Here is a 26,420-nt window from a genome sequence, read left to right as displayed (position 1 = left end):
TTTGGGGTGAGGAAGCTGTGCAATCACAGCTGCGCTCCAGCCGGAGAAATTATGATACCTATGGGCAGATATCAAAGTCCTTGCTGCTAAGGGGCCATGAACGGGACGCGTTGCAGTGCAGGGTAAAAATAAAGGAGCTGCGCAGTGCCTATTGCAAAGCCCGTGAGGGAAATCGCCGCTCAGGAGCTGCCCCCACGACCTGCCGTTTTTACAAGGAGCTGGATGCCATACTTGGGTTTGACCCCACTGCCAATCCGAGGAGCACGATGGAGAGTTCAGAGCAGGGAGAAGTGGGGGAGGGTGTACAGGAAGCGGAGAGTGAGGCTACTGGGGTGGAGGGAGACACCCCAGAGTCCCAGGAGGCATGCAGCCAGGAGCTCTTCTCAAGCCAGGAGGAGGCTAGCCAGTCGCAGCAGCTGGAAGTTGTTGGTGAAGAAGAAGCAGAGGAGCGTGTTCCAGGTAAGCAGATTTAATGTTTTGGGAGAGGACGGTTTGGGTTATGGCTGCCTGCATGCATGCCTAAATGTGGAATAGCCCATTGATTTGCTCTATCACATCTCTGTAATCGGCCTCGGTAATCTCTTGAAAACTTGCAGCCAGAGCGTGCGCAATGTGCTTGTGCAAGTTTATAGGGAGAGCCACCGTGGTCCTTGTCCTGGTCAGGCTAACTAGTCCGAGCCACTGTGCCGCGAGGGGTGGGGGGACCATTGCTGCACACAGGCAAGCTGCATAGGGACCAGGGCGGAATCCACATTGCTGTAGAAGACCCTCCCTCTCTTCCCAGGTAACACGCAGCAGTGATAGATCTGGCAGTAGGAAACCCTGTTGAGAATGTAGGGATACTGCTCAGTGCAGGGTGTCAGGTTAGCGGCACCACCCACTGCAGGTCGGCAGCTTCACAGCCCCCCCCCTTGCAGGTCGGCAGCTTCGTGGTCCGCCCCCCCCCCCCGCAGGTCGGCAGCTTCCCGGCCCCCCCTCCCCCTTGCAGGTCGGCAGCTTTGTGTCCCCCCCCCCCCCCTTGCAGGTCGGCAGCTTCCTGTTCCCTCCTGTCCCCTGTGCAGGCCCCCAGCTCCCTCCTCTACCCAGTGCAGAGAAACCCCAGTGAGCCATCAGGCAGTTCCCCTTCCCAGGTGAAGTCGGGGCAGAAACACTCACCCCATTGCTCGCCATGCCTTTGCTTCCGTGGCCTCTCTGTGCTATGTTAGGTAAGTGGGAATGATGCTACAAAAAGTCTACAAACTCCTTCACTGTGTGATAATAAACAATGTAGCCTCTGTGTATTACATTTTTCTATCTATGTTTTTTTAAGTGACCATGAATAATGCAGCCGGATCACCGCCTGCCCGTCGCTTGCAGAACTTGAAGAAAAATCCGCGAAAATCAAAAGAAGAATTGATCAAAGCAGTTATAAATCAGTACGCCAGAGAAAGTAGGAAGACGCAGGAATGGAGAGAGAAAATGCATGAGTGGAGGCAAACAGAAAGCAGGAGAAAGGAATTGGCTACCAGAAAAACCTCGAAGCAGTTGATAAGCCTCCTGGCTCACCAAACTGACTCTTTCCAGTCTCTCGTAGCCATGCAGGCAGATCTGTACCGTGGTAACCCACACCCCTCCCAAAGCTCTCTTTTTTGTTCCCCAGTATTTGCACAAAACACCCTTCTCCAGCAGCCTGTTTCTTACTACCCCCAACACCTGTACGATCACCTACCAGCCCTGATAACTACAATCCTTACCCTGTGCACTCCACCCCCATGACGCTGCAGCATATTAATCCTGAAGTGCAGCAGACACTGAACAGCAATCCAAACAGGACATATTCAAACCTCTGAATGTACAGTCCACCACCCTACCCCCCTGCCCTTTTATGTACTGTATTTTGAATAAAGGATTTCATGGCTTTTACAATAGTTTTTATTATTGCAGAAAGTGGTAAATACTGTACCCCAAGGGAAAAACGAGCACAGCAAAGGTACCAAACATTACTGTTGGCTCTCAGCATCAAATTGCTCCCTTAAGGCATCCCTAATCCTTGCAGCCCTTTGCTGGGCCTCTCTAGTAGCCCTGCTCTTTGGCTGTGCAAATTCAGCCTCTAGGCGTCGAACCTCGGAGGTCCATTCCTCACTGAATCTTTCACCCTTCCCTTCACAAATATTATGGAGGGTACAGCACGCGGATATAACAGCAGAGATGCTGCTTTCCCCCAAATCTAGCTTCCCATAAAGACAACGCCAGCGGGCTTTCAAACAGCCAAAAGCACACTCCACAGTCATTCTGCACCGGCTCAGAACTGTAGTTGAACCAGTCCTTGCTTCTGTCAAGCTGCCCTGTATACGGTTTCATGAGCCATGGCATTAAGGGGTAAGTGGGGTCTCCAAGGATCACAGTGGGCATTTCGACGTCCCCTACTGTGATCTTGCGGTCTGGGAAAAAAGTCCCGGCCATCAGCTTCCTGAACAGGGCACTGTTCCAAAAGATGCGTGCATCATGCACCTTTCCAGGCCATCCTGAGTAAATGTCAGTGAAACGCACACAGTGATCCACAAGTGCTTGCAGAACCACGGAGAAATACCCCTTGCAATTAATGTACTCTGATGCCAAGTGGGGTGGTGTCAGAATAGGAATATGTGTCCCATCTATTGCCCCTCCACAGTTAGGGAAACCCATTTGTGCAAAGCCATCCACAATGTCCTGCACGTTCCCCAGAGTCACAGTTCTTCTTAGCAGGGTGCGATTAATGGCTGTGCAAACTTGCATCAGCACTATTCCAACGGTGGACTTTCCCACTCCAAACTGGTTTGCCACCGATCGGTAGCTGTCTGGAGTTGCCAGCTTTCAGACTGCAATAGCCACCCGCTTCTCCACTGGCAGGGCAGCTCTCAATCTCGTGTCCTTACGCAGCAGGGTGGGGGCGAGCTCCTCACACAGTCCCATGAAAGTGGCTTTTCTCATCCGAAAGTTCTGCAGCCACTGCTCGTCATTCCCAGGCTTGCAGGACGATGTGATCTCACCACTCAGTGCTCGTTTCCCGAGCCCAAAGGTGCCGTTCCACGGTGCTGAGCACGTCTGTTACTGCCATAAGCAATTTACTGTCTTCAGCGTCAGGCGAATCAATATCATCGTCTGACTCCTCACTGTCACTTTGCAGCTGAAGGAATAGCTCCACTGCCATGCGTGATGTGCTGGCAACATTCATCAGCAAGGTCCTCAGCAGCTCGGGCTCCATTTGTAACAGAAATCGCGCTGCAGACTCACAATGCCACCAAACTGCTCGGAATGTGTAGCAAAGCACCACGGGGCGTTGGAACAGGAAGTGGAAAGACCCGCACCCTTCCGTCCCCTTCCCACAAGCCACAGCGCCAAAATGGGATGAGGTGCTCTGTGGGATAGCTGCCCACAATGCACCACTCCCAACAGCGCTGCAAGTGCTGAAAACGTGGCCACACTGCAGCGCTGGTAGCTGTCAGTGTGGCCACACTGCAGCGCTGGCCCTACACAGCTGTACGAACACAGCTGTAACTACCAGCGCTGCAGAACTGTAAGTGTAGCCATGGCCTAGCATAGTCCGCCTCAGCACAGAAGTACCAAGTGATAACATCACAGTCAGAAAACAGAAACGTCAACGTCTGCATATGAGCACTTCACTGAGAAAGTGAGGAAGTATCCAGAGCAATTTGTGTATTGATACCCCTTTATATCTCTTACACACCAACAAAGAATTTTGACCCGAACTGTGCTGAAGCCATAAAACATGCTGGATGAAAAAAACGTAAAAAGAAAAAGACAAAGACCAAAAAAGAAAGAAAACATTAACCCAGTCTCCGTTAAAGAAAGCCAGTGACTGACTCCCAAAATGACAATACTGGAGAAACTCAGGTTGTGCTGCAATGGAAGTCTTACTGAAATACAAGTACAAAAGAGATGCTATTGATTGTGATTGGTTGTATTAACCAGATTCATTTTTGGAATCCCACAAAGCCATCCAACCATAAAAGTAGTTAGTATCTGATGGTTTCCTTCCCCCATTAAATAATAAATTAAAAATATCGTCACATAGCTAATACAGATAAGAAATTCACAAAAATGTCTTCAGAGTTATGAGTTTGGAAAACTGTACTGTTAAATTCACCATAACATTTACTTTTGTAATCTGAATATGAAAGGCTAAAGATTATAGTTCTTGGTAAACAAACTGAAATTATATATATCACTTTCAGAAAGAAACAAAAAGTTTTAGGCTTTGCATTTAACGTACTTTGCTAGCTATGTTTTTAGATGACACATTTTAAAGATTTCATCCTTTTTCAAAGTAGGTCTTAATTATGAAACAACTTAAACAGAAAAATTAAATACAAAGCAAATACAGCAAATACTGTACATTGGAAAACAGAAATAATCTTAAAAGAAGAGTGAGATTTTCATTTATCTTTTCTTTTTTAAATATTGAGACTACCAACTAGTCTTCTGTAATTCATTCATTATTTTTATAGATTCAGTTGATGTTTTGGGAAAGGTTAAGAGTTGTTTGAAGGAAATTATCTAAAATAGATATTATTTTCCACACTAAGACCCTGTGTACAATACAAACATAACTGAGTTTATTTAAGTCATCTGAAGTGGTTACAACAAACTTGGTTGAGTTGTGTTCACACAAGATTCCGCTCCAGCCACATACAACAGACATGTGTCAATTATGTATAGCCATACCTCCCATACCATCTAACTGTATTTAGGTATCAGTAAATTCTGGGAAAATCTGGGCAGCTTTCCCATAGTGCCTCAGCAGGGATAGAGCGATAGAGGATATGCACAGAGTAACACCAGCAACAATGGTTTCTCTCCCCCACACCCAATAGTGAACATTTGCCAAATGTATAAATTTCCTGGCTTAGAGAATTCAGGTTTCACAGCTCTGAACAACAGTAAGAAAACACTGGGGAGCAACCAGAGACAAGTTGAACGGTTTGGCAGCTACTGGGAATGCTGATTTAGTCCAAGGCCTTCCACTGACTGATGCAGTTACTAACTAGAGACTGTCTAAGCAATACTTGCCAGTTTTAATATAGTTTCCAGTAACTGGACTAGCAGGCAATGGTTGTGTCATGTGAACACTGGAATTTCTCCCTCTAAAATTTTTTTTTTTTTGGTTAGTCTCTCCCCATCTCTCTCCTCTCTTTCCTTTTTCCCCCTCAATTTTTCTTTTTCTTTCATCATCATCATGTACTTTTCTATACTTTTTAATTTGTTTCCTCTCCATTAGCCTACTTTTAGCTTATATCATCATCAATTCCAAGGCCAGAAAGGACCATTGTGATCATATAGTCTGACCTCGTGTATAAACAGGCCACAAAATTTCCCCACAATACTTACTAGAGCATATCTTTTAGAAAAGCATCCAATCTTGATTTAAAAATTGCCTGTGCTCAAAATTCCTCCCTGACCCTTGGTAAATTGTTCCAATGGTTAATTATTTTCACCATTAAAAATATATGCTTTATCTTCAGTCTGAATTTGTCTAGCTTCAGTTTCCAGCCACTGGACTCTTATACCTTTCTTGGCTAGACTGAAAATCCCATTATCAAATATTTGTCCTCAGTGTAGGCTTATAGACTAATCATAAAACTTTACACAGGAAGTAAAGTGGCAGAGGACTAATTTTATTCAATTAGTCACATCAACAGCACCTCAAAGTCAGCCACTGGTTGCACATCTTTTGCCTCTAGCCCTTCCATTTAACTCATGCACAAACTGAGCAGATTTTGTTAATCTCAATTTGTTATTCCTACTCCCACAAGGAGCTACACTATTAAACAAAATGCTAGTCTGGCATGGGGACTGACTTCAACCTCTAGTTTTTCCATTCTGTTTATACAGGCTCGCTTTCCACTTCTTTAACACACACATATATATTTAAAGGGACACTGGCCCCACCTTTGAAAAAAGGATTTAAGTTCTGTTTTGTTTACAAAATCTGCTAGAAATTGTAAAACAACATTTATTTTGCAAATAATTTTGTCCTTTATATGTAGGAATTGGATTTTTTCCTTCTGTGTCTATTATATAAAACCCTATGTGGTCCTGCACTCCATTTGTTAATCTCTGTTTGCCCAAACCATCCAGTATGTAACAGTCCTAGAAAATTGTGTAGGTTAATTAAACTGAGCTGCTTCTGTAAACTGGTTATTTTCTCAAACACCACTACAGAAGTGTGCTATAAGAATTGCTATTTACAGAAATACAATTTCTCTGTGACAGAGTGGGGGAACTCTAGAAGTATATTATATTTTAGGACTCACAATATGCCCAATTTAAGATTTTTCTAACATGGATATAATTTTGTGTCTAAGAACTGCATTTTGGGATCTAAAACTACTAGATTATGGTAATTTTGAGGAACCTTTTGAGCTAAACTGTCTTTACAGGTCTGAGAGAAAAGCAAGTCACTAGAGAAAACAAGAATGGAAAAGCATAAACTAATTAAAATACCATAAACTGAAGTTTTAATTCTTTTAGAAAGGAATAAATCAAAGATCTACAGAGATGACAGAACAAGTTTTTTGATATACAAAACATATGAAAGCTGATGCATGTATGCATGCAAATACTTCTACTGCACGTCAGCTGTTAGTAACATCAGTCCAAGTGACACAGTATGAATATATTCAACTTACTGGCTTCTTGTAAGTTTCCAGATGGCATTGAAGAAGTTTTTCAACCTTTAAAGTTCCAAATGGTTTGGGAGCTGCTCGCTCAATGGACTGAATCTCTCCCCATGCCATACTGCTTGATGGAAGATTCAAGATTCAGAACTCTCATTTTAAAAGAGACGGAGCTACTGGCAGGATATTTTCCACAAGAGGAATTTGACTCTGGAATGTGCTGCACTGTTTGGTCCAACAGTACTCAGATATGTTAAATGACCAGGAACATTTTTTTCTGTCTTCATCAGTCCAGGAGGTTGCAAACATTTCTTTCAGACATAGACCTTGCTACCATATCTTTATCAGGCTTTTGAGGAAGACAGGAGCATACTGAGGACTGAAATGTGTGCGCCAAGGCTAGGAATTGCAGTTGGAGTGATTCTCACCTTGATTTTGGGAAGGCTGGTGGTGAGTAAATGAACAATGAACTAAAGATGCATACTTTGTGGTGCATTCATTTATTCTGACATCACCACCTCCCCCAATGCAAATTACAAAGGGTTATAACCTCCTTACAGATCTAGCACCACCCAGTTTGATCTCTAGCAAGATCCTTAAGATGATCTGGCTGGATGGTCAGCGCATGTCAGTCATTGGCAATTTGATCAGGCCACCTAAAATATTTTGGTGACCACATGATTGCTAACCATGTAATGGCATCAGTTGGTAAATGCGCTACATAACTCATTGGTCTTCATACTACTATGTCCATTCCATTTTGGCAGAGGTATCTTTAAATATTTTAGGTTAGTATTCCAGTAAATACAGCTTTGTGCAACCAGTTCCCTGCACCCCCTCTTGCATACTACAGTTTGGGCACAGTGAAGAATCATGACTAAATTACTGAAAGGCACAGCAGACATACTGGAATCATTTAGTTCACCCTGGCAAAATTCTAAGAGATTTATCTAAGATAAGTTAATTATTTGATTTCAGCACATGAATAAAAGTAATCATCTCCCTTTCACTCCCCTCCCCCACTATCATCATCATCATGGTAAAAGGCAACAGAGTAGATTTTTGTGCCTGCTCTGATAAGGTTGGCAACACTTTAGCTCATGCAGCTGTACATCACCGGTTTGTACATGTTGCCCACTTCAAGTTGTGAATTTTTTTTAGCCTTCATTAGCTTTTATGGCTGGCTGATGGGTGTAGTAATCCTCAAAACGCTACTATAAGTTTGAAGACAATATGGAAAATTACGTATATACTGGTAAGGTAGTTTTTCAAAACAATTTTTTTATTTGTATGATGTTTCTTAGTCTTCATTCACTTTCAATTTTACCATCTTCTACTCATGTTAGTCTTAAAGTACTCAATCTACTATCTGTTACTTATATTGTACCTTACACGGTTAACCTTGTTTGGACGTTTTTAAAATTTCCAAGATTTTTACATTTGCTGAATATTGATGCTGATTACTAAACTGTCAGCTAATATATCCCAAACAATGTATACAATACTTCAAGTGGTATGGGGGATTGGAACAGTTGTTTCATTTTATATTATATGGAAAGGACCTCAATATTTCTTTCCAAGATATTTTACGACAAACACTATAACACTCTTTAGTAAGATTTTTCTAAAATGGATTCCTATGTTCCTATTATTAGGAGTCACAACTGTAGTCTCTAAGAGTGTTATTTTTTAAAATCTGCAATACCTTAGTCTAACAGTTTTTCTTGTACTTAGAAAGTGATTAGTAAATTGGAATAGCAATATATTTCAGTATAGATCTGGGTTAGTCGTTTAACTAGAGTGAACAAAGGGATACATTTCAATGTTAAAATAGCCAAGATTTAAATCATATTGATATACAATGTACTAGTACTCATTTCTCTGCTTCTCCAACAGAAGTCCTAGCCATCCCTCAGATTTGATTAGTGTAGATAATGTGTTCATTGCTCTAGAACATTTGCATAATAAGGCACTTTACAATGGTTTTGCAATACTCATGTTGCATTTTCTTTGAAAAGAGTTTAAATACAGGAAACAGTTACTAGTCCCGTCACAAAGGCAATCTAAATGGAGAAGGATTTAAATAGGTTTGTACCATGAAAAACAAATATGGCACTTTACTAATGCAGGAACTTCAACTCCTAGGCAGGAGCCTAGGATTCGGTTCTATCAGCTAAATCAAGTAGCAACACAACTTGCCTGGCAACATTAGGGTTTTAAAAATGTGTTAAAAACTTGTACTGGAGCAATTTACATTTGTTGGATACAACTCAACTTTTGTCCTCCTCTAGACAAAGCCTTAGGGTGTGTTATTAGATGTTGGAATGTATTAACTAATATCCTAGTTTAGAGACAAGGCAGGGTAGACTAATATATGCTGACCTAGTTGAGTTAATGCCTGTCATGAGGTAGTTTTCATTGTTTTGGTTTAATACTACTTTGCTTGCTCATTTAAAACAAGGTTAGAAAAATAACTAAATTAAAAATAAACTACTTGCATTGAAATTTCAATTTTCTTTTTACATGAAGTTTTATAAAATCCTTTAAATTGATTTTAGTCTTAGACATGTGGTTCAATCTGTTCAACAGCATCCAATTAAAGAAACAGGAAAGTACTACAGTACTGCAAACTATGTCTGCAAACTATTCGCAAACAACTACAACTGTATTTCAAAGCACAGCCCATTCACAATTTATATAAATTGCAAATTCAAGCCCACAAGCTTACTGAGTTCTCATACAAACCAGGCTACAGGGGGCTCTGAATACATAAAAAAATAGTTAATTGTTTTATAATATAATCATCTGTGAAACTCTGACTAATTTACCAAAGAATGCATCACTCTGTGGCATCACTGCTGCTACCATTACTCCCATGCAACCCTGAATTAAACTGATTCCAAAATTTATACTCTAACACAAAAGTCTACTGTCCAGGAGAGAACTTTGGAATAAATGAGAAATAGTTTGTTATGAATGACTACAAAGAGAGCAGATATTGCAGTTTCTCCAGTAAGTGATTTGATAGCAGACTTTCTGAAGACACAACATATTACATATAAATGAAATTATTTTGGCACAGTTCCATTGTAAAGCTATAATTTCATTCAAGTTTGTTTTCCCTTCAAAGTAGGCTGTGAGAAACACAAAAAAAGCTTCTTTATTTAATAACTTATACATGGTAGTATTTACAGTGCAAAAAAAAATTAAGTTTAATCAATTTTTGTTCAACAAGTATACAATGCATAACTTCAGCAAAAAACAGACCAAGATTATGCTCTTCATGTACTTCCTCAGCATAATATAGAGACTTCAATATCCAAACTGATCTGTTTTGACTGTTCATTTGAATATATATTATAGATGTTGAATTCTAATTAGATATTACTGCAACATTCGTCCTAAATCAAGTACTCACATTTACACATGACAGAAAAAGACAACACATTTTCTATACAAGAAATGGACACATTCAGAACCATGCCACAATGTCACATGGTACAACAGAGTCACCAGGTTATATGTCAACATGTATGCTACACAGAGAGAGGTAACAGCAGACTGAATTATCATCAGTTGTTAAGGTGGTGGATTAAACTCTGGAGAATCTAGCACAGGGGTGGGCAAACTACCGCCTGTGGGCTGGATCTGGCCCATCAGGGCTTTGGATCCAGCCTGCAGGATTGCCACCCCGGAGGTGCTGCGGGCCCTGTGCCACTCACAGAAGCAGCTGGCACCCACATTTACACATGACAGAAAAAGGTAACATTTTCTATATAAGAAGCAGGGGAACTGCCTTGAGCCCCCTGCCAAAGCTCTCCTGCACCCCAACCTCCTGTGCTGAGCCCCCTCTTGCACGCTGCACCCCCACCCCTTGCCCTGAGTCCCTTCCTGGACATTGCACCCCGTCCCACACCCCGCACTCCCTCCCACAACCCAACCCCCTGCCCCAGCCCTAAATTCATGGCCCTGAATGCAATTTCCCCACCCAGATGTGGCCCTTGGGCCAAAACATTTGCCCATCTTTGTTGTAAGCTCTTCAGGGAAGGAACCGTGCCTTATTTTTCACTCTGTCAAGTATCTGTTATGCTTTTTGATGCTGTAAAAATTAAATTAATTCAACAGCAATTTACACTGTTACATGAAACTCCAGGATCTGCAGCATGTAGTTGCAAACTTACTGGGTGAGGGGTATATAACCTCTAGAGTCCTTTCCCAAGGTATGAGATATAGAGTGCTCTGATGAGATGGAGAAAAGGGATGTCATTTCAAATGGAAACATTCTGTGACAAGACCAAAATCTGCATTGGGGCATAACTTTTCCTATTGGATTACAGAGAGCTATAGACCCGGGCTACAGATACCAATACTGGCACATTCAAAGTTCCATTCCAGTTGCTGAACAAAAATGTAATAATGACCACTTGAGACTTAGAAGTTAACATTTTAGCATACCAAGAGATATTCTTAAATAAATCTAGATAGACTGTGTTGGGAGAATGATTTAAAGCAGTTTTCTTCACAGAATGCACTTTTTAAAAGGGTATTAAAAGAAGGTAAGCTGCAACTAAATGGAGAATAACAAATATTAGAATGGTTGTTACAAAGCCTTTTTTTTTTTTAATTTAAAATCAAGCCTTGATAAAACCAGCAGCATAATATAGAAATACTTCTGTGCATGTGTGTGTAAGTGTTATTAACATCTTGCTTGGAGCCTCAAAAGTATGCTAATTCAGAGAGAACCATAACCTTTTCCTAGCTATTAAAACACATTAAATGTATAAAAATGATGGTTCTGTCTACTGTAGACAGAAACAACCAATTAAAAAAAGGAAACAGTATTTTCACAGGTTTTTGAACTGTTTTAATAGTAATAATAGTATACAGCCACTTACAAAATATCAAAATAAGATTTAGTTCAAAATTTATCATGAAGGCAGTGTAGAACAACATAGGAAATCAGGGAGTCCTGAGTTCTCATCCCAAGACTTCTGCTCACTTGCTGTTGGTATCTCGTTTGAGTCATTTAACCTCTGTTTAGTTTATATAACTGCAAAAATGGGAGAATACCACCTGACTGCCTTTACAAGAGTGTAGTGAGGATTAATGTTTGCGGAAGTGTTTACAGTTTTAAGTTAAAATATTTTATAAATCACTGTGCATGTGTGAAAATTTAAGATTGTTACAGTAAATAAAGGGTTGAGTAATTGAGCAGTATCTTCCCAGACAAAAGTTCAAAATTTAGCAGACTTTAGAAATACATTTATTAAATGATACTTAGGACATGAAGTATCAGTCCCATCATCCTGTATTTGAATGACTATACATGGAAACATTTGGAGACATGGCTCATTTGTCTAAAGATAGGTGAAGTCAGATGCAGAGTATGCTCCGTTCACGATTTTCTAGACTCCAGAATTTATTTTGAAGCCAAATTGTCTACATTTCCCTATGCAGGAGGAAGACAGGTGGGCGGCTTTTCCAGCTGATCCACTGTGTGGACCCCTGGCTCCCTCTCTCCAAAATGCCAGGCCTGCAGTAGGGGCACTCCGCGCTCTTTAACCTTCCACAAAACATGAGCAGGCTTGTCTCCCCTCTCTCCAGTGCATATCCCCTGCACCTGGATGGACAATGGTTTAAGAATTTTTCTCTAACCAGATACACGGGCAGATTCATATGAAAATTTTGCAATTTGTAAGTATTTGAAAACTCTCTCTCTCTTTATTTACCTGAGGAGATACACCGTCATTTGACAGAATTGCAAAAAGCTACTAAGTCACATCAAGATGATTTATTGTTATACTGTAATAATGCATTATCACATAATTGTGTTGTCAGAAAAATGGCATCATATAATGATGCCACATCATGCTATAATATCCTTTTCACATTTCTAGAACTCCTTTCTGGATGCAGAGAGCAAAAGAAGGGAACCCTACTATGCCTGTTCAATCCCTTCTAACCTGAACGAGAAAGGTTAGTCAACAAATGAATCCAAATGGTTCCCATGCTACAATTCTGCTCTCTCACATGGCTCATTTTGCTCAAAACATGTAAATTGGATAATTTAGAGATTGTTCATGTCTAGGATCAGACAGAGCAAGCAGAAGACCAGTCAAATGTGTGAACCTGTAAAGGACTGCCCTGAGGTTTTTCTCCCAGATGATGGGAGAACCTGATCACAACCCAGTTACTTGCACTGGGTAGCTACACTGGTTCCTTACTTCTTGGAATTATACAGTTAGAAGGGACTGCAGGGGTCATCTTGTCCAATCCCCTGCCAAGATGCAGAATTTGTTGTGGCTAAGCAATCCAAGAGAGATGGCTACCCAACCTCCTTTTGAGAGCCTCCAGCGAAGGAGCTTCCACAACCTCCCTAGGCAACCTGTTCCATTGTCCTACTGTTCTTAGAGTTAGGAAGTTTTTCCTGAGATTTAATCTACATCTGCTATAATTCAGTTTGAACCCATTGCTCTTTGTCCTTCCCTCTGTGGCAAGAGAAAACAACTTTTCCATCCTTTATATAGCAGCCTTTCAAGTATTTGAAGACCACTATCATGTCCCTCCTTAATCTCCTCTTTTCTAAACTAAAATATACCCAGTTCCTTCAGCCTTTGCTCATACGGCTTGCATTCCATCCCCCTGATAATCTTTGTTGCTTGTGTCTGGATCCTTTCCAATTTCTCTACATCCTTTCCATACATTGGTGACACTACAGCCCAGCTGAGGTCTAACGAGGCAAGTAGAGAGGAACTATCGCCTCCAGTGACCTGCATGCTATGCCTAAGTAAACGCAACCTAAAATTGCATTTGCTTTTTTTGCAACAGCATCGCACTGCTGACTCGTATTGAGGTTGTGATCCACACTACTCCCAGATACTTCTCAGCAGTGCTGCTGCCACGCCAGTTATCCCCCATTCTGTATTTATGTATTGGTTTTTCTTCCAGAAGCACAGGACTTTACATTTGTCTTTGTTGAATTTCATTTTATTGTCTATAGCCTAGTTCTCCAATTTATCAATAACCCTCTGAATTTTAGCTCTATCCTCCAAAGTAGATTTCACCAGCATGCTCTCTATTCCTAAATCCAAGTAATTAATAAAGATATTAAACCCTGGACCCAGAACAGATCCATGTGGAACCCTATTTGAGACCTCCCTCCAATCTGATGGTATTCCATTAATAGTTACTCTGTGTTTGTGGTTGTTTAACCAATTACGTATCCACTTAATGGTAGTTCCACTGAGCCTCCATTTCTTTCAGCTTACTTATCAGAAGGTCATGTGGGTCTGTGTCAAAAACCTTGCTGAAGTCCAGGTATATGATGCCTGCCCCTTGCGAGCGTTCTGAACTCTCTCCCTGGGAGTTTGCTGCACTTCCCATAGGGTCAGGATGAAGACTTCCTGCATGGAAGTTCTCCTATGGCTCCAGGAGTAGCTTCAGCAGTCTCCTGCTTAGGCATCCTGCTCCTCCGCTGCCCCCGCTGACTGCAGTTTCCTCCCTTTTAAAGGCCTATCATTAAGGCTGCAATTTAGTCATGGAGGTCACAGAATCCGTGGTTTCCAAAGCACCAGCTGGGAGCTGCAGCACCTTGTCACTACTCCTGGCCTCCACAGGCGGTGGGGGGACCCCTATGGGCAGCAGGGGGATCCTCATTGCTCCCATCCACCACGGGCAGCAGGGGGAACCCCCTCTGCTCCTGGGCCACCATGGGCGGCAGGGGGGACCCCCTACGCTCCTGAGCTGCTGTGGTCAGAAGGGGGACCCCAGCAGCTCCCAGCTGTTGTGGGTGGCAAGGGGGATCCCAGGAGCTTGGAGCCCCCCCGCACCCCCATTTTATCATGGGTATTTTTAATAAAATCAAGGAGAGGTCAAAAGCCTCCATGAATTTTTCATTATTGCTCATGATCTGTCTATGACTTTTACTGAAAATATCTGACAAAAGCTTAGCCTTAGCTATTATCCATGTTTAACATTGCCAGAGACACCTCCCTCATCAGTGTGGGGTCTATACACCACACCAAGGGACTCCATGAAAAAAAAGGTGTTTAGGTAGATTTTTATCAACTCTACAACAAAAGAGTATCCCTCCCACTCACAGGACTGCCCTACCTACATAATGGAGCACTTTATGTTAAAAATACTAGTAAGTTGATTGGGCGTGCAATAATAAATACTTTTATATAGATAATTCAGTACTAATTGTAGCAAATTGCTGGTACTGTTATGCTGGGTCTCACGCTTTCTCTTCTTTGGGGAAGGTTCAGGGTGCCATTGCTTGCCTCTGAATCGGTATTTTAATTACCTCACTATTGTTCTTGAGGAGAGGAGTGGAGAGGGAGGGACCTGGGTCCGGCCCTCTTCTCCAGGTCCCAACCCAGGGGCCCTGAGGTTTGTGGTGAACCACTTGAACTAGTGGTTCCTTCCCCTGGGCTACTTCCCTCTCCTGCCCTTCAGCTTGTGAAGGGGCTTCTTGCCCTCCTTCTACATAAGCCAGGTGCCCCTTACCTAGGGGTTTTTGGATTTCTCAGCCCACCGCAGTACTCCTCCAAACTTTCCTTTTGGTCTCTCTTCAAAACTGTTCCCTGCTCCAGCTCCTTCAAACTGCTCTCTGCACCAATCAAACCTTCCTGCTCCAACTCCCACACTGTCTGGCTGAAGCAGGGGTTTTTATCACGACTGACTGCTGGTGCTCTAGTTGGCTTCAGGTGCTCTAGTTAATCTATAGCAAACTTTCCTCCCCTTGCAGGGAATAAGGCTCCCTGCTAACACTCTCCTGCTGCCCTCTGGCCATGCTGTATCAAATAATATAGAACATGAAATTCTCTGTTCCTCCAAATATGGCTCTGGCCCACTGTTAGAGTGGATATATTTTAACATAAAATGACTCAAAATAGTGGGAGTATACAAGAACTACGTCCACCTTTCCTGCCAATTTCAGTATTCTATTATCTGACTTTTAAAGGCTAAAACCCAAAATATTTTAAATGACAATTCTGCAGGTGAAAGTTTTTTTTTTTAAAAAGCTTTTCTTTTTTTGAAAGTACAACCAATATGGGAATATGAAAATTAAGATCAGTTCACATACTGATCTATGTACATTGTGTCTGAAATGATTACCGTATATACTCATTCATTAGCCCATTTGTTTATAAGCCAAGCCTCCAAGATGGTTAGGTAAAAATAGCAAAAACTGTATGAGCCTTTCATAAGCCTACCCTATATTTCAGGGGTTGGCAAACTTTGGCTCCCGGCCATTAGGGTAAGCTGCTAGTGGGTCAGGACGTTTTGTTTACCTGGAGTGTCTGCAGGCACGGAGCCTCTCAGCTCCCTGTGGCTGCGGTTCACCGTTCCCAGCCAATGGGAGCTGCAGGAAGTGGTGTTCTCACAGCTCCCATTGGCTGGGAATGCGAACCGCAGCCACAGGGAACTGAGGGGCTCCATGCCTGCAGACACTCCAAGTAAACAAAATGATAATGTATTAGATATTCAATTCAAGGATTCCACAGAGTTAAAATAATCAAATTTTGGTGTAGACCCATTTATAAGCTGACCTCGCCCTTTGATGCGTCATTTTTTAACCAAAAATATTTGGCTTATACGAATATATATGGGAGTTTTTAAATAAATCTATTTCACCTAGTAAACTTGAACTCTTAAATAACCAAATATAAAAATAAATTTCTCCTGTTTTAACAACTGTATTATGCAGGGGGAAAAAATGCACTGTTTTCCATCTTTAAGCCTGCCAGTGCCAGGATAGTTTATTACAAATGGAATTTGCCCATTTAAGACAGGCAATTCTGCATCTCAACTGTGATCACCTCGAAAGACTTAAAAAAATTATATTGCTAAAGAGCATAAAGTTTTTATTATGAGAAAAAATAGTTTTAAAATGTTGATTTTCTTCCCCAATTCTGGATTCTACATTTTATCCTTTATTGTTTGGCGAGAACAGACTTAGAGTAATTTAAGTGGGAACAATCTTTTTTCATCGAAGAGAAACCTTTAAGATTTGCTGCGGAGAGGTATGGTAATATGAAGAATTACTGTGGGTGTCCCTGAAAGCCCTTGTTAAAATTCTACCTGTAAGTGTGAATTAGGCTTGGAATTTACTTTTCCTGCTCTCAGAATCCATCCCATTGGGGCTCATACATACTTAAGATCATAAACGTGTTTGTTTTATAATAGGCCAGGACATAGTGCTGGTCCTGGAGTTTATATCAAATTAAAGGGAAACAACTGAGAAGACCTTTCTTAAAACAATGGCAGCATTGATGAGGCAAAATGCAGCTCAATAAAGTTGTAGTCTACTACAGTATGAGAAAATATGTAGCTATTGTACAGCAAAAACATAACATCTAGAAAAAAATGTATAACAAAGTTCCAATAGTCTACAATAATTATGAAATGTTATGTGGCATGCTTTCTGAAACCAGAAGAAAGAAAACAATTAACTGAAGTTTAATATTACACAGTTCCTCAAACAAAACAAAATATACACCTGACATGATCTCTTTGTGGAATAAAAAATTTCTTTTACATGTACTGTATTAATATAGACTTGAAAAATACTTTGTTTTTCCTAGGGAAAAAATAAAGGTAAATACTATACATGTAAATAAACCAATTATTAAAGCAGGGATATCAAACTCAAATTACCACGAAGGCCACATAAGGACTAGTACATTGGCCTGAGGGCCACATCACTGAAACTTTTTCATACAACGATACAAAAGTATAGTCAAAAATGAAAAAAAATAAGAGTAATATAGTATGCTATTAAAAGTTAATGCGTTAACTTTTTTAAAACTGTAATGCACAGAGGGATTTTAATAAAATATAAACACATGTAACTATTCCTTATGTAGTCAGTAACACTTACGATGATCTACACCAACGGTCTCAAACACACAGCCCACAGAGTTATTTCTTGCAGCCCGCCATAGGCACTGACTCTCTCCTGCACTGAGTAACCCTTTCCAGACACACCCCCGGTAGCAGTGCAAAGTCAAGAGGGAAACTGAGGCTCGCCTAGGAATTATAAAAATGTTACAGAAAATTTTCACTTCAACACAGACAGACATTGTCCAGCGTCCCAACAGAGACACCCTGGCACTGGGGGGAAGGGACTCTCTGGGTGCCCAACACCCTTAACAGAGAGACCCCGGGGCAATGGGGGATGGTTCCCGGTGTCCCTAACAGTCTATCACAGGGTCTCAAACATGCAGCCCCATCCCCATTCCAACCCCTTCCCCAAAGTCTCTGCCTCTATTTCAACCCCTTCCCCGCCTCTTCTCCACCTCCTCTCAAGCACCCAGCATCCCTGCTCCTCCCACCTCCCTCCTGAAAAGTCCTAAGTACCACCAAACAGCTGTTTGGCAGCGGGAAGTGTTGGGAGGTAGGCGGAGGAGCGGGGACACAGCACACTGGTGGGGAGAGGAGAGCTTGGCTGCCGGTGGAGTTGGTGCCTATGGCGGGCCGCAGGAAATAATTCTGCGGGCCGGCCACGTGTTTGAGACCCTTATATTAAAGGGTTCAAAAGTAGAGGAAAGTCATGCTTCATAAGACTTTTTTGCAGAAGGCATTAAAAACCAAATGTCAAACATTTTCTCTGATTTGGTTCAACCAGTGGTTCTGCTTCCTGCTTTTAGTTCAACTGGTGGAAGACAGACAGTCATATAAATTAAAAAAAAAAAAAAAACTAAGAAAACACTCCACTACATACAACAGAAAGCTCAGTTGTGTTTTAACTTCTTCCCTCTCTGTAGCTGTTCCCCAACTAATTCTTTCTACAGTGGAAAACTGAAACAGGTCTAGCCTATTCTAACGTATCTTCTGACTCAAATACAGAAGAGCAACCACCACACGATGATTTAAAACACTTTTTGCACTAGAGCCTCTCTATCCTGGTGGAGTTGCATCACAGAAAACTGTTAAGAGATAGGTGTTCTGAATAAAAGTCCAAGTTTATGGTGAGAGGTGAGGGTGTTAAGGAGGGAAGTTACAGGTAGCAAGGAAAAAAAGTTCCCATGCTCTCACACAGTTGAATTAATTACTGCTCTAAGCACACACAGCTGAACATCTACCAGTTTTTACATTTCCTAGACACAAGCCCATCCCTACTTCTCATGGACATGAAGGCCTTATACCTGTTTGGGACGTCAAAATAAAACCATTAAAGCCTTTAAGTACTGATGGGATTTTTTTTCTTAGATTTGAAGAATCTAGGTAGGTGACCAGATAGATTTTCTGTCCTCCAGGCTCCAGTCACTAGGTTTGTTAACTGAACATTTATGGTGCTGAAATTACATTGAATGGGATGGAGAGGATAGGAAGCACCATTCATGTAGGATGAAAAAAGGCCACTGACAATTAGTTTAACACAGATATGTATGTAAGCTCCCTTGAGACTGTTAAGAGAGCCATCTCTGGCTTTTAGAGTGGTTCTCAGAGGCTCTATCAAGCTTTGGACATTACAAATGTCTTGAACCATGTCAGCTGCATGGCAGGGTTTGTTCTTATTAGTTAGTTTACTATATGGGGGTGTTTTTCACTCTCCATTTGTCCAGAATACTGGATGTATCTGAAATAACCATCTTTGGACTATGTGGGAGCTCCAGAATTCTATGACATGGTCCTCCCTTGCTACTATCAGTTCATTGTTCAGAACAGTACGTTACCAGTTGTCTTACACCACATGACTCACTCCTTACTTTGGAGGAAGCTACCCTGAGCAGAAAGAGAATGTCAGAACTATTTTCTCCCATATTATTAAAAGGTTGGGGATGATTCCTTTAATTCATGTTTGCAAAAAGGACAGTTGAGTTATTTGTTTTCAGGTCTCCATTAGATAGGAAACTAGCCAATATAAAAATTACCTTTTCGATTTCAGAGAGAAGGTGGTGAAGAGAAAGGTTTCAAGTATCTTGTCTGTATCTATGGCTATTTTATCTATGTACTGATTTTTACAAATGCAGCTGCCAGACTTTTACATAATTCTAGAAACAATACAAAATATGACAACCAATCTCCAAATATAATAAACCCAATCCATAGAGACCTGCAAAATCTGCAGGTAGCCGCTTTATACCTGTGGACCGTTTTTGCGGATAGCGAGGTGGATGCAGATACAAATTTTGCATCTGCTCAGGGCTCTGACAGTAAGAGCCGGGTGTACAGCTGTGAGGAACCACAGCACGGACCATCCACCTGCCCTGGGCAGGGAGCCTGGGGGGCAGAGACATGGGCTGGGGGCTGCTCGGGTCCTCTGACCAGGAGAGATGGAGGGTCTGCCGCACAGCTCCCCACAGCTGCCTGCCCAGCTGTTCCCATGGCTGGACTGTGGCTCCTAGCCCTACCCCCCCCACTGGAGCTGGAGAGCAGCACTGGCAGCTATGGGGGAGACTGGATCCCTCCACCTGTCCTGGGCATGGGGCCTGAGCAGCCCTAGCCTGTGTCCCTGCCTCCCAGCAGTGCAGAATTTTGAGCACAGGTGTTGTGTGCTTGTTGTGATCCAGGTCATTGAGAAAGCAGGTAGTAGGCTTCCACAATAAAGTCTCTAGGTTAGGGGTTCTCAAACTGGGGGGTTGCGAGGTTATTGCATGGGGCAGGGGTTGCAAGCTGTCAACGTCCACCCCAAATTCTGCTTTGACTCCAGCATTTATAATGGTATTTTTATATATATATATATATATATATATATATATATATATATATATATATATATATATATATATATATATATATATATATATATATATATATATATATATATATATTACACACACACACACACACACACACACGTTTTTAATTTATAATGGGGGGGAGGGGTCGCACTCAGAGGCTTGCAAGGTGAAAACAGTCACCAGTAAAAAAGTTTGAGAGCCACTGCTCTAGATTGCTTTCACAGTAATATAGAACATGAAGTGAAGAAAACAACTCAATTGCATTCAATGTTCACTATGTTCAGAAAAAAACTTGCCTAAATCTTTATCTTACTACAACCTTTGGAACACTGGTGTCTTCAAAACAGAGTACTCTGCAAGGATGAAGGGAGTTATCCATTTGAATTAAAAAAAAAAAAAAACCTGAAACCGCTTTAAGGAATTTAGTTCTGTGAATTTTTTAAAATAACTAAGTAATAGGCCTAAATATTTCCTGGCAATAGAAACATGATGCAGATTAAGGCCATGTCTACATCTAAAATTTTGCAGCGCTGGTTGTTACAGCTGTATTAGTACAGCTGTATAGGGCCAGCGCTGCAGAGTGGCCACACTTACAGCAACCAGCGCTGCAAGTGGTGTTAGATGTGGCCACACTGCAGCGCTGTTGGGCGGCTTCAAGGGGTTTTGGGGAAGGCGAGAGCAAACCGGGGAAGGAGACCAGCTTCGCCGCGGTTTGCTCTCGCGTTCCGCGAACCACCGTGCAAACCGCAGGGAAGGAGAGACCTGCTTGCTCGGGGGTTCGGCGAACGCGAGAGCAAACCGGGGAAGGAGACCAGCTTCGCCGCGGTTTGCTCTCGCGTTCCGCGAACCACCGTGCAAACCGCAGGGAAGGAGAGACCTGCTTGCTCGGGGGTTCGCGGAACGCGAGAGCAAACCGGGGAAGGAGACCAGCTTCGCCGCGGTTTGCTCTCGCGTTCCGCGAACCCCCCTGCAAACCGCAGGGAAGGAGACCTGCTTGCTCGGGGAACGCGAGAGCAAACCGGGGAAGGAGACCAGCTTCGCCGCGGTTTGCTCTCGCGTTCCGCGAACCACCCTGCAAACCGCAGGGAAGGAGAGACCTGCTTGCTCGGGGGTTCGCGGAACGCGAGAGCAAACCGCGGCGAAGCTGGTCTCCTTCCCCGGTTTGCTCTCGCGTTCGCCGAACAAGCAGGTCTCCTTCCCTGCGGTTTGCAGGGTGGTTCGCGGAACGCGAGAGCAAACCGCGGCGAAGCTGGTCTCCTTCCCCGGTTTGCTCTCGCCTTCCTGGAACCACCCAGCAAACCTCAGGGAAGGAGACCTGCTTGCTCGGGGTTCGGGGAACGCGAGAGCAAGCCGGGGAAGGAGACCAGCTTGATTACCAGAGGCTTCCTCAGGTATGCTGGGATACCTGCTTATTCCACGGAGGTCAAGAAAAGCGCTGGTAAGTGACTATACTTGATTACCAGCGCTGGATCACCAGCGCTGGATCCTCTACACCCGAGACAAAACGGGAGTACGGCCAGCGCTGCAAACAGGGAGTTGCAGCGCTGGTGGTGCCCTGCAGATGTGTACACCTCCTAAGTTGCAGCGCTGTAACTCCCTCACCAGCGCTGCAACTTTCTGATGTAGACAAGCCCTAAGTCATGTTAACGGATTGCTAAAAATCTCACACTTTAGAATGAAAAAAAAGAATCTTAGCAACTCAGGTTTTTAATTAATTTATTGTATAGAGATATTTGTATTCCCAGACCAGTGCTACAGAAGTGCTCGGGCCATGAAAACTACCAAATGTACTGGTGAGCAGATTTCAGAAAGTAGATTCAATGAAAATTGAAGCTGTAGGGTCAGTTATTAGGCTGATGACTTTTATCAAGCCATTTTCCCCCACAATGTATCTAGAAATAGGAATTATGAAAAACAAAAAAGAGATGGTTCCTCTTGGCCAATCTGCCCTCTAAGTAGAGGGAGAGAGAGAACTAACCTGTAGATTATCTTCACTAGATTTAGGAGCCAGGGCGAAATCCTAGTCCCAGTGAAGTTAAGGGGAGTTTTGCAATAGACTTCACAGGGGCCAGGATTTCATTTAGGGAGTCCACAAATCCTACAAGGCATGGGCTGTGTTTACTCATTTATATAACTTCCAGCACGCTGATTGGGGTATGGTCACTAGTGGAATACAAATAAAGTAAGATGCCTCCAACAGCTCAACTTTATGTACTGAAGTCACATTGTAATTATTTCTTTAATAGAGTTGCTTCTAAATTATCTTTTGTAGTGAACAGACAGCCATGCTACATCTCTCATTACTGTATTTTTAATATGCTGCATGACCGACCAACCAACAGCAACCCCTTTCTCTCAAATCACATGTAAACAAACCCAGTGAGAGAATAAAGTTTTGATTATACTACTATTAGAAGTACCAAGAAAAAAAATACAAAAGCCACACTCACCATCTGAATGGGTTTCTTGTGCAGATCTCTTTCCGTTACCAACTTCTCTTGATCAGTGACATAAAGACCTTTCTGTGCCAAGGCCTGGATAACAGCATCATGACCCAAAAGTGGTTTTGCAGCATCACTCTTGAGAATAAGACTTCCAGCACGACAGTAGAGTTCAGCAGATAGCAGCAAGTTAACAACAGGTGGTTTAATGTGTTCCTGGTCATACTGGTCTGTGTAAAATGGTTCTCGCAATTCCTCTGGAACATTTTCTACAAGAACCAAAAGATATAATCAGATAAACAACACTTCACAGTACTAGGAAAAGTACTTAATCTATACACACTTTAAATAATTAAAGTTGTTAGCACCTAGGAAGTATCCCTTTTTATATAATTATTTCTATATTATTTTAACACAAATCTATGGGGGACCCCATTACAGAATAAGAACTGAACAAAACAGTTAGCGAAAGTTACTTATAAATGTAATATTGTTAAACAAAATTAGGTTATAGATACTAGCCTGGGGAGTTTTACAATGCAAAGCACAACATGGCCAAGATGTGGTTTTAAAGAAGCATTAATTCAAAATGTCTTGGTTTTTCTAACTTTATGGCCAAACTTTCCTCCTTTTAATGTCATATATCATAGCTCAAGCCACAAAGTCAAAATGATGTCAGACAGCTATGATTCAACACAACGAGCTGTCTGTCTCACTCCAGAATTTTATGGAAATAGAACAGTAATACGTTCTAGTGTACATAACACTTTTGGAGAAAAAAAGAAAGCCACACCCTTTTGCTGAAATATGTAAAGGCTGTCTCTGGAACTGTGCTTAACTGACTTCCTTTTAACAGACTACATTTCTCCTTCAAATGAATGGCTGCAGAGCCAACAAAAAACTACACAAGAGTTTGTCAAATAATGCTGAGATTTTCACTCAAAATTGGCACAATGCTGTCTATTACAAGCTTTACAGGAAAAGCCATGATAACTTTTCCAAGCACCATGTACCAGTTATTATAGATGCATCATTCATGAAAGACATAAGATGTTTGAATCAAATAATAATATCCCATTTACAAGTATACCTGAACAGCTATAAAATAATTCAAAACAACATTTCATCAAATAAAGTAATATTGGCATTAATATCAGAAAGGACTTAAATCGGGGTAGGCAACTATCATAACCTTAGTCCCACATTTGGACCTTAGCGTCCAAAATATGGGGGTTAGCATGAAAACCTCCAAGCTTAGTTACCAGCTTGGACCTGGTACCTGCTGCCACCACCCAAAAAATTAGAGTGTTTTGGGGCACTCTGGTCCCCCTGAAAAACCTTCCCTGGGGACCCCAAGACCCAAATCCCTTGAGTCTCACAACAAAGGGAAATAATCCTTTTTCCCTTCCCCCCTCCAGGTGCTCCTGGAGAGATACACTGACACAAGCTCTGTGAATCCAAACAGAGTGAATCTCCCTCTCTGTTCCCAATCCTGGAAACAAAAAGTACTTTCCTATTCCCCCAGAGGGAATGCAAAATCAGGCTAGCAATTCAACACACAGATCTCCCCGATTTCTTCCTCCCACCAATTCCCTGGTGAGTACAGACTTAATTTCCCTGAAGTAAAGAAAACTCCAACAGGTCTTAAAAGAAAGCTTTATATAAAAAGAAAGAAAAATACAAATGGTCTCTCTGTATTAAGATGATACAATACAGAGTCGATTGCTTAAAAGAATATTGAATAAACAGCCTTATTCAAAAAGAATACAAATCAAAGCACTCCAGCACTTATATTCATGCAAATACCAAAGAAAAGAAACCATAGAACTTACTATCTGAGCTCTTTGTCCTTACACTTAGAAACAGAAGACTAGAAAGTAGAAAGTACTTCTCCAAAGCTCAGAGAAAGCAGGCAGACTCACAAAAGACTTAGACACTCAATTCCCTCCACCCAAAGTTGAAAAAAATCCGGTTTTCTGATTGGTCCTCTGGTCAGGTGCTTCAGGTGAAAGAGACATTAACCCTTAGCTATCTGTTTATGACAGCAACTTATGGCACACATGCCCAAGGCGGCACGTGAGCTGATTTTCAGTGGCACTCACACTGCGCTGGTCCTGGCCACCAGTCTGGGGGGCTCTTCATTTTAATTTAATTTTAAAGGAAGCTTCTTAAACATTTTTAAATCCTTATTTACTTTACATATAACAATAGTTTAGTTATATATTATAGATTCATAGAAAGATACCTTTTTCTAAAAGTAACTGCAACAACATTTCCTATCTCCTACCTCCACAAGCATGTGTTCTACTCCTATACTGCCCCTCTACACCAGGAAGTCCTTCCTCTGGACCCTCTACACAGGGGTTTTCAGCTTAGATAATTTGTGAGGGAGGCGGAGGTGGTTGTCACAAATATCATGCCCTTCTTGTATTGCTAACTGGATAGACAGTCCCAGTATGGAACATGTTGAGAGCCACTACTGTACACTATGAAGCCTCCCTTACCACCTACGTATACATCAAACACTCATTGTTTCGTCAAGTCTTACATATGACCTTCCAATTTCCTACTAAAAAAGCATTTACTCTACAACTAAGCAATCCAGTAACCGGTTCCATTTATTCCTTCCACATACCTCCTGACTTCAGCTCTCTCATCATTATCCCTCCTTCCCCATGTCTGTATATAGCCTATTTAAATTTTAAGCTCTTTTGAGAGAGAAACCTGTCCCATTCTGTGTTAGTAGAACCCCTAACATTTTGGGCACTAAACAAATAAGGCAATAAAATAGTAACATAGTTAGTAAGCAAGAACATAATTAGACTCATAGACTCATAGGTCAGAAGGGACCAATCTGATCATCTAGTCTGACCTCCTGCACAAGGCAGGCCACAGAACCCCACCCATCCATTTTTATAACAACCCCTATCCCAGGACCGAGTTATTGAAATCCTCAAAAATGGTTTGAAGACCTCAAGCTGCAGAGAAACCACCAGCAAGTGACCCGTGCCCCACGCTGCAGGGGAAGGCGAAAAACCTCCAGGGCACCTGCCAATCCGCCCTGGAGGAAAATTCCTTCCCGACCACAAATATGGCGATCAGCTAAACCCTGAGCATGTGGGCAAGAGTCACCAGCTAGCACCCAAGAAGGAATTCTCTGCAGCAACTCAGTACCCATCGCATCCAACATCTCCCCGCAGACCATTGAGCAGACCTGTCTGGTGGTAATTCAAGATCAATTGCCCAAATTAACGATCCTATCATAACATCCCCTCCATATACTTATCAAGCTTTGTCTTAAAGCCAGGAAAGTCTTTTGCCCCTACTACTTCCCTCGGAAGGCTATTCCAGAACTTCACTCCCCTAATGGTCAGAAACCTTCGTCTAATTTCAAGTCTAAACTTCCTAATATCCAGTTTATACCCATTCGTCCTCGTGTCTACATTAGTACTAAACTTAAATAATTCCTCTCCCTCCCTAACGTTAACCCCCTTGATATATTTATATAGAGCGAGCATATCCCCCCTCAGCCTTCTTTTGGCCAGGCTAAACAAGCCAAGCTCTTTGAGTCTCCTTTCATAAGGCAGTTTTTCCATTCCTCGGATCATCCTCGTAGCCCGTCTCTGAACCTG

At 42.1% G+C, this 26,420-nt stretch overlaps 1 protein-coding gene across 4 annotated transcripts in view; it reads right to left on the bottom strand.

Annotated features, from left to right (window-relative positions):
• The window catches only part of CAMSAP2 (calmodulin regulated spectrin associated protein family member 2), a 176,988-nt gene that overhangs the window by 131,660 nt on the left and 18,908 nt on the right, over positions 1-26,420 (bottom strand). For all 4 annotated transcript variants that reach the window (XM_050961354.1, XM_050961356.1, XM_050961355.1 and 1 more), the window contains exon 2: positions 22,798-23,057. In XM_050961354.1, coding sequence (XP_050817311.1) covers positions 22,798-23,057 — 260 coding nt within the window. The remainder of the gene's footprint in view (positions 1-22,797; positions 23,058-26,420) is intronic.

The sequence above is a fragment of the Gopherus flavomarginatus genome, chromosome 7, assembly GCF_025201925.1.
Source record: "Gopherus flavomarginatus isolate rGopFla2 chromosome 7, rGopFla2.mat.asm, whole genome shotgun sequence".
NCBI classification, from domain to species: domain Eukaryota; kingdom Metazoa; phylum Chordata; order Testudines; family Testudinidae; genus Gopherus; species Gopherus flavomarginatus.
This window is presented reverse-complemented; position numbering and strand designations above follow the sequence as displayed.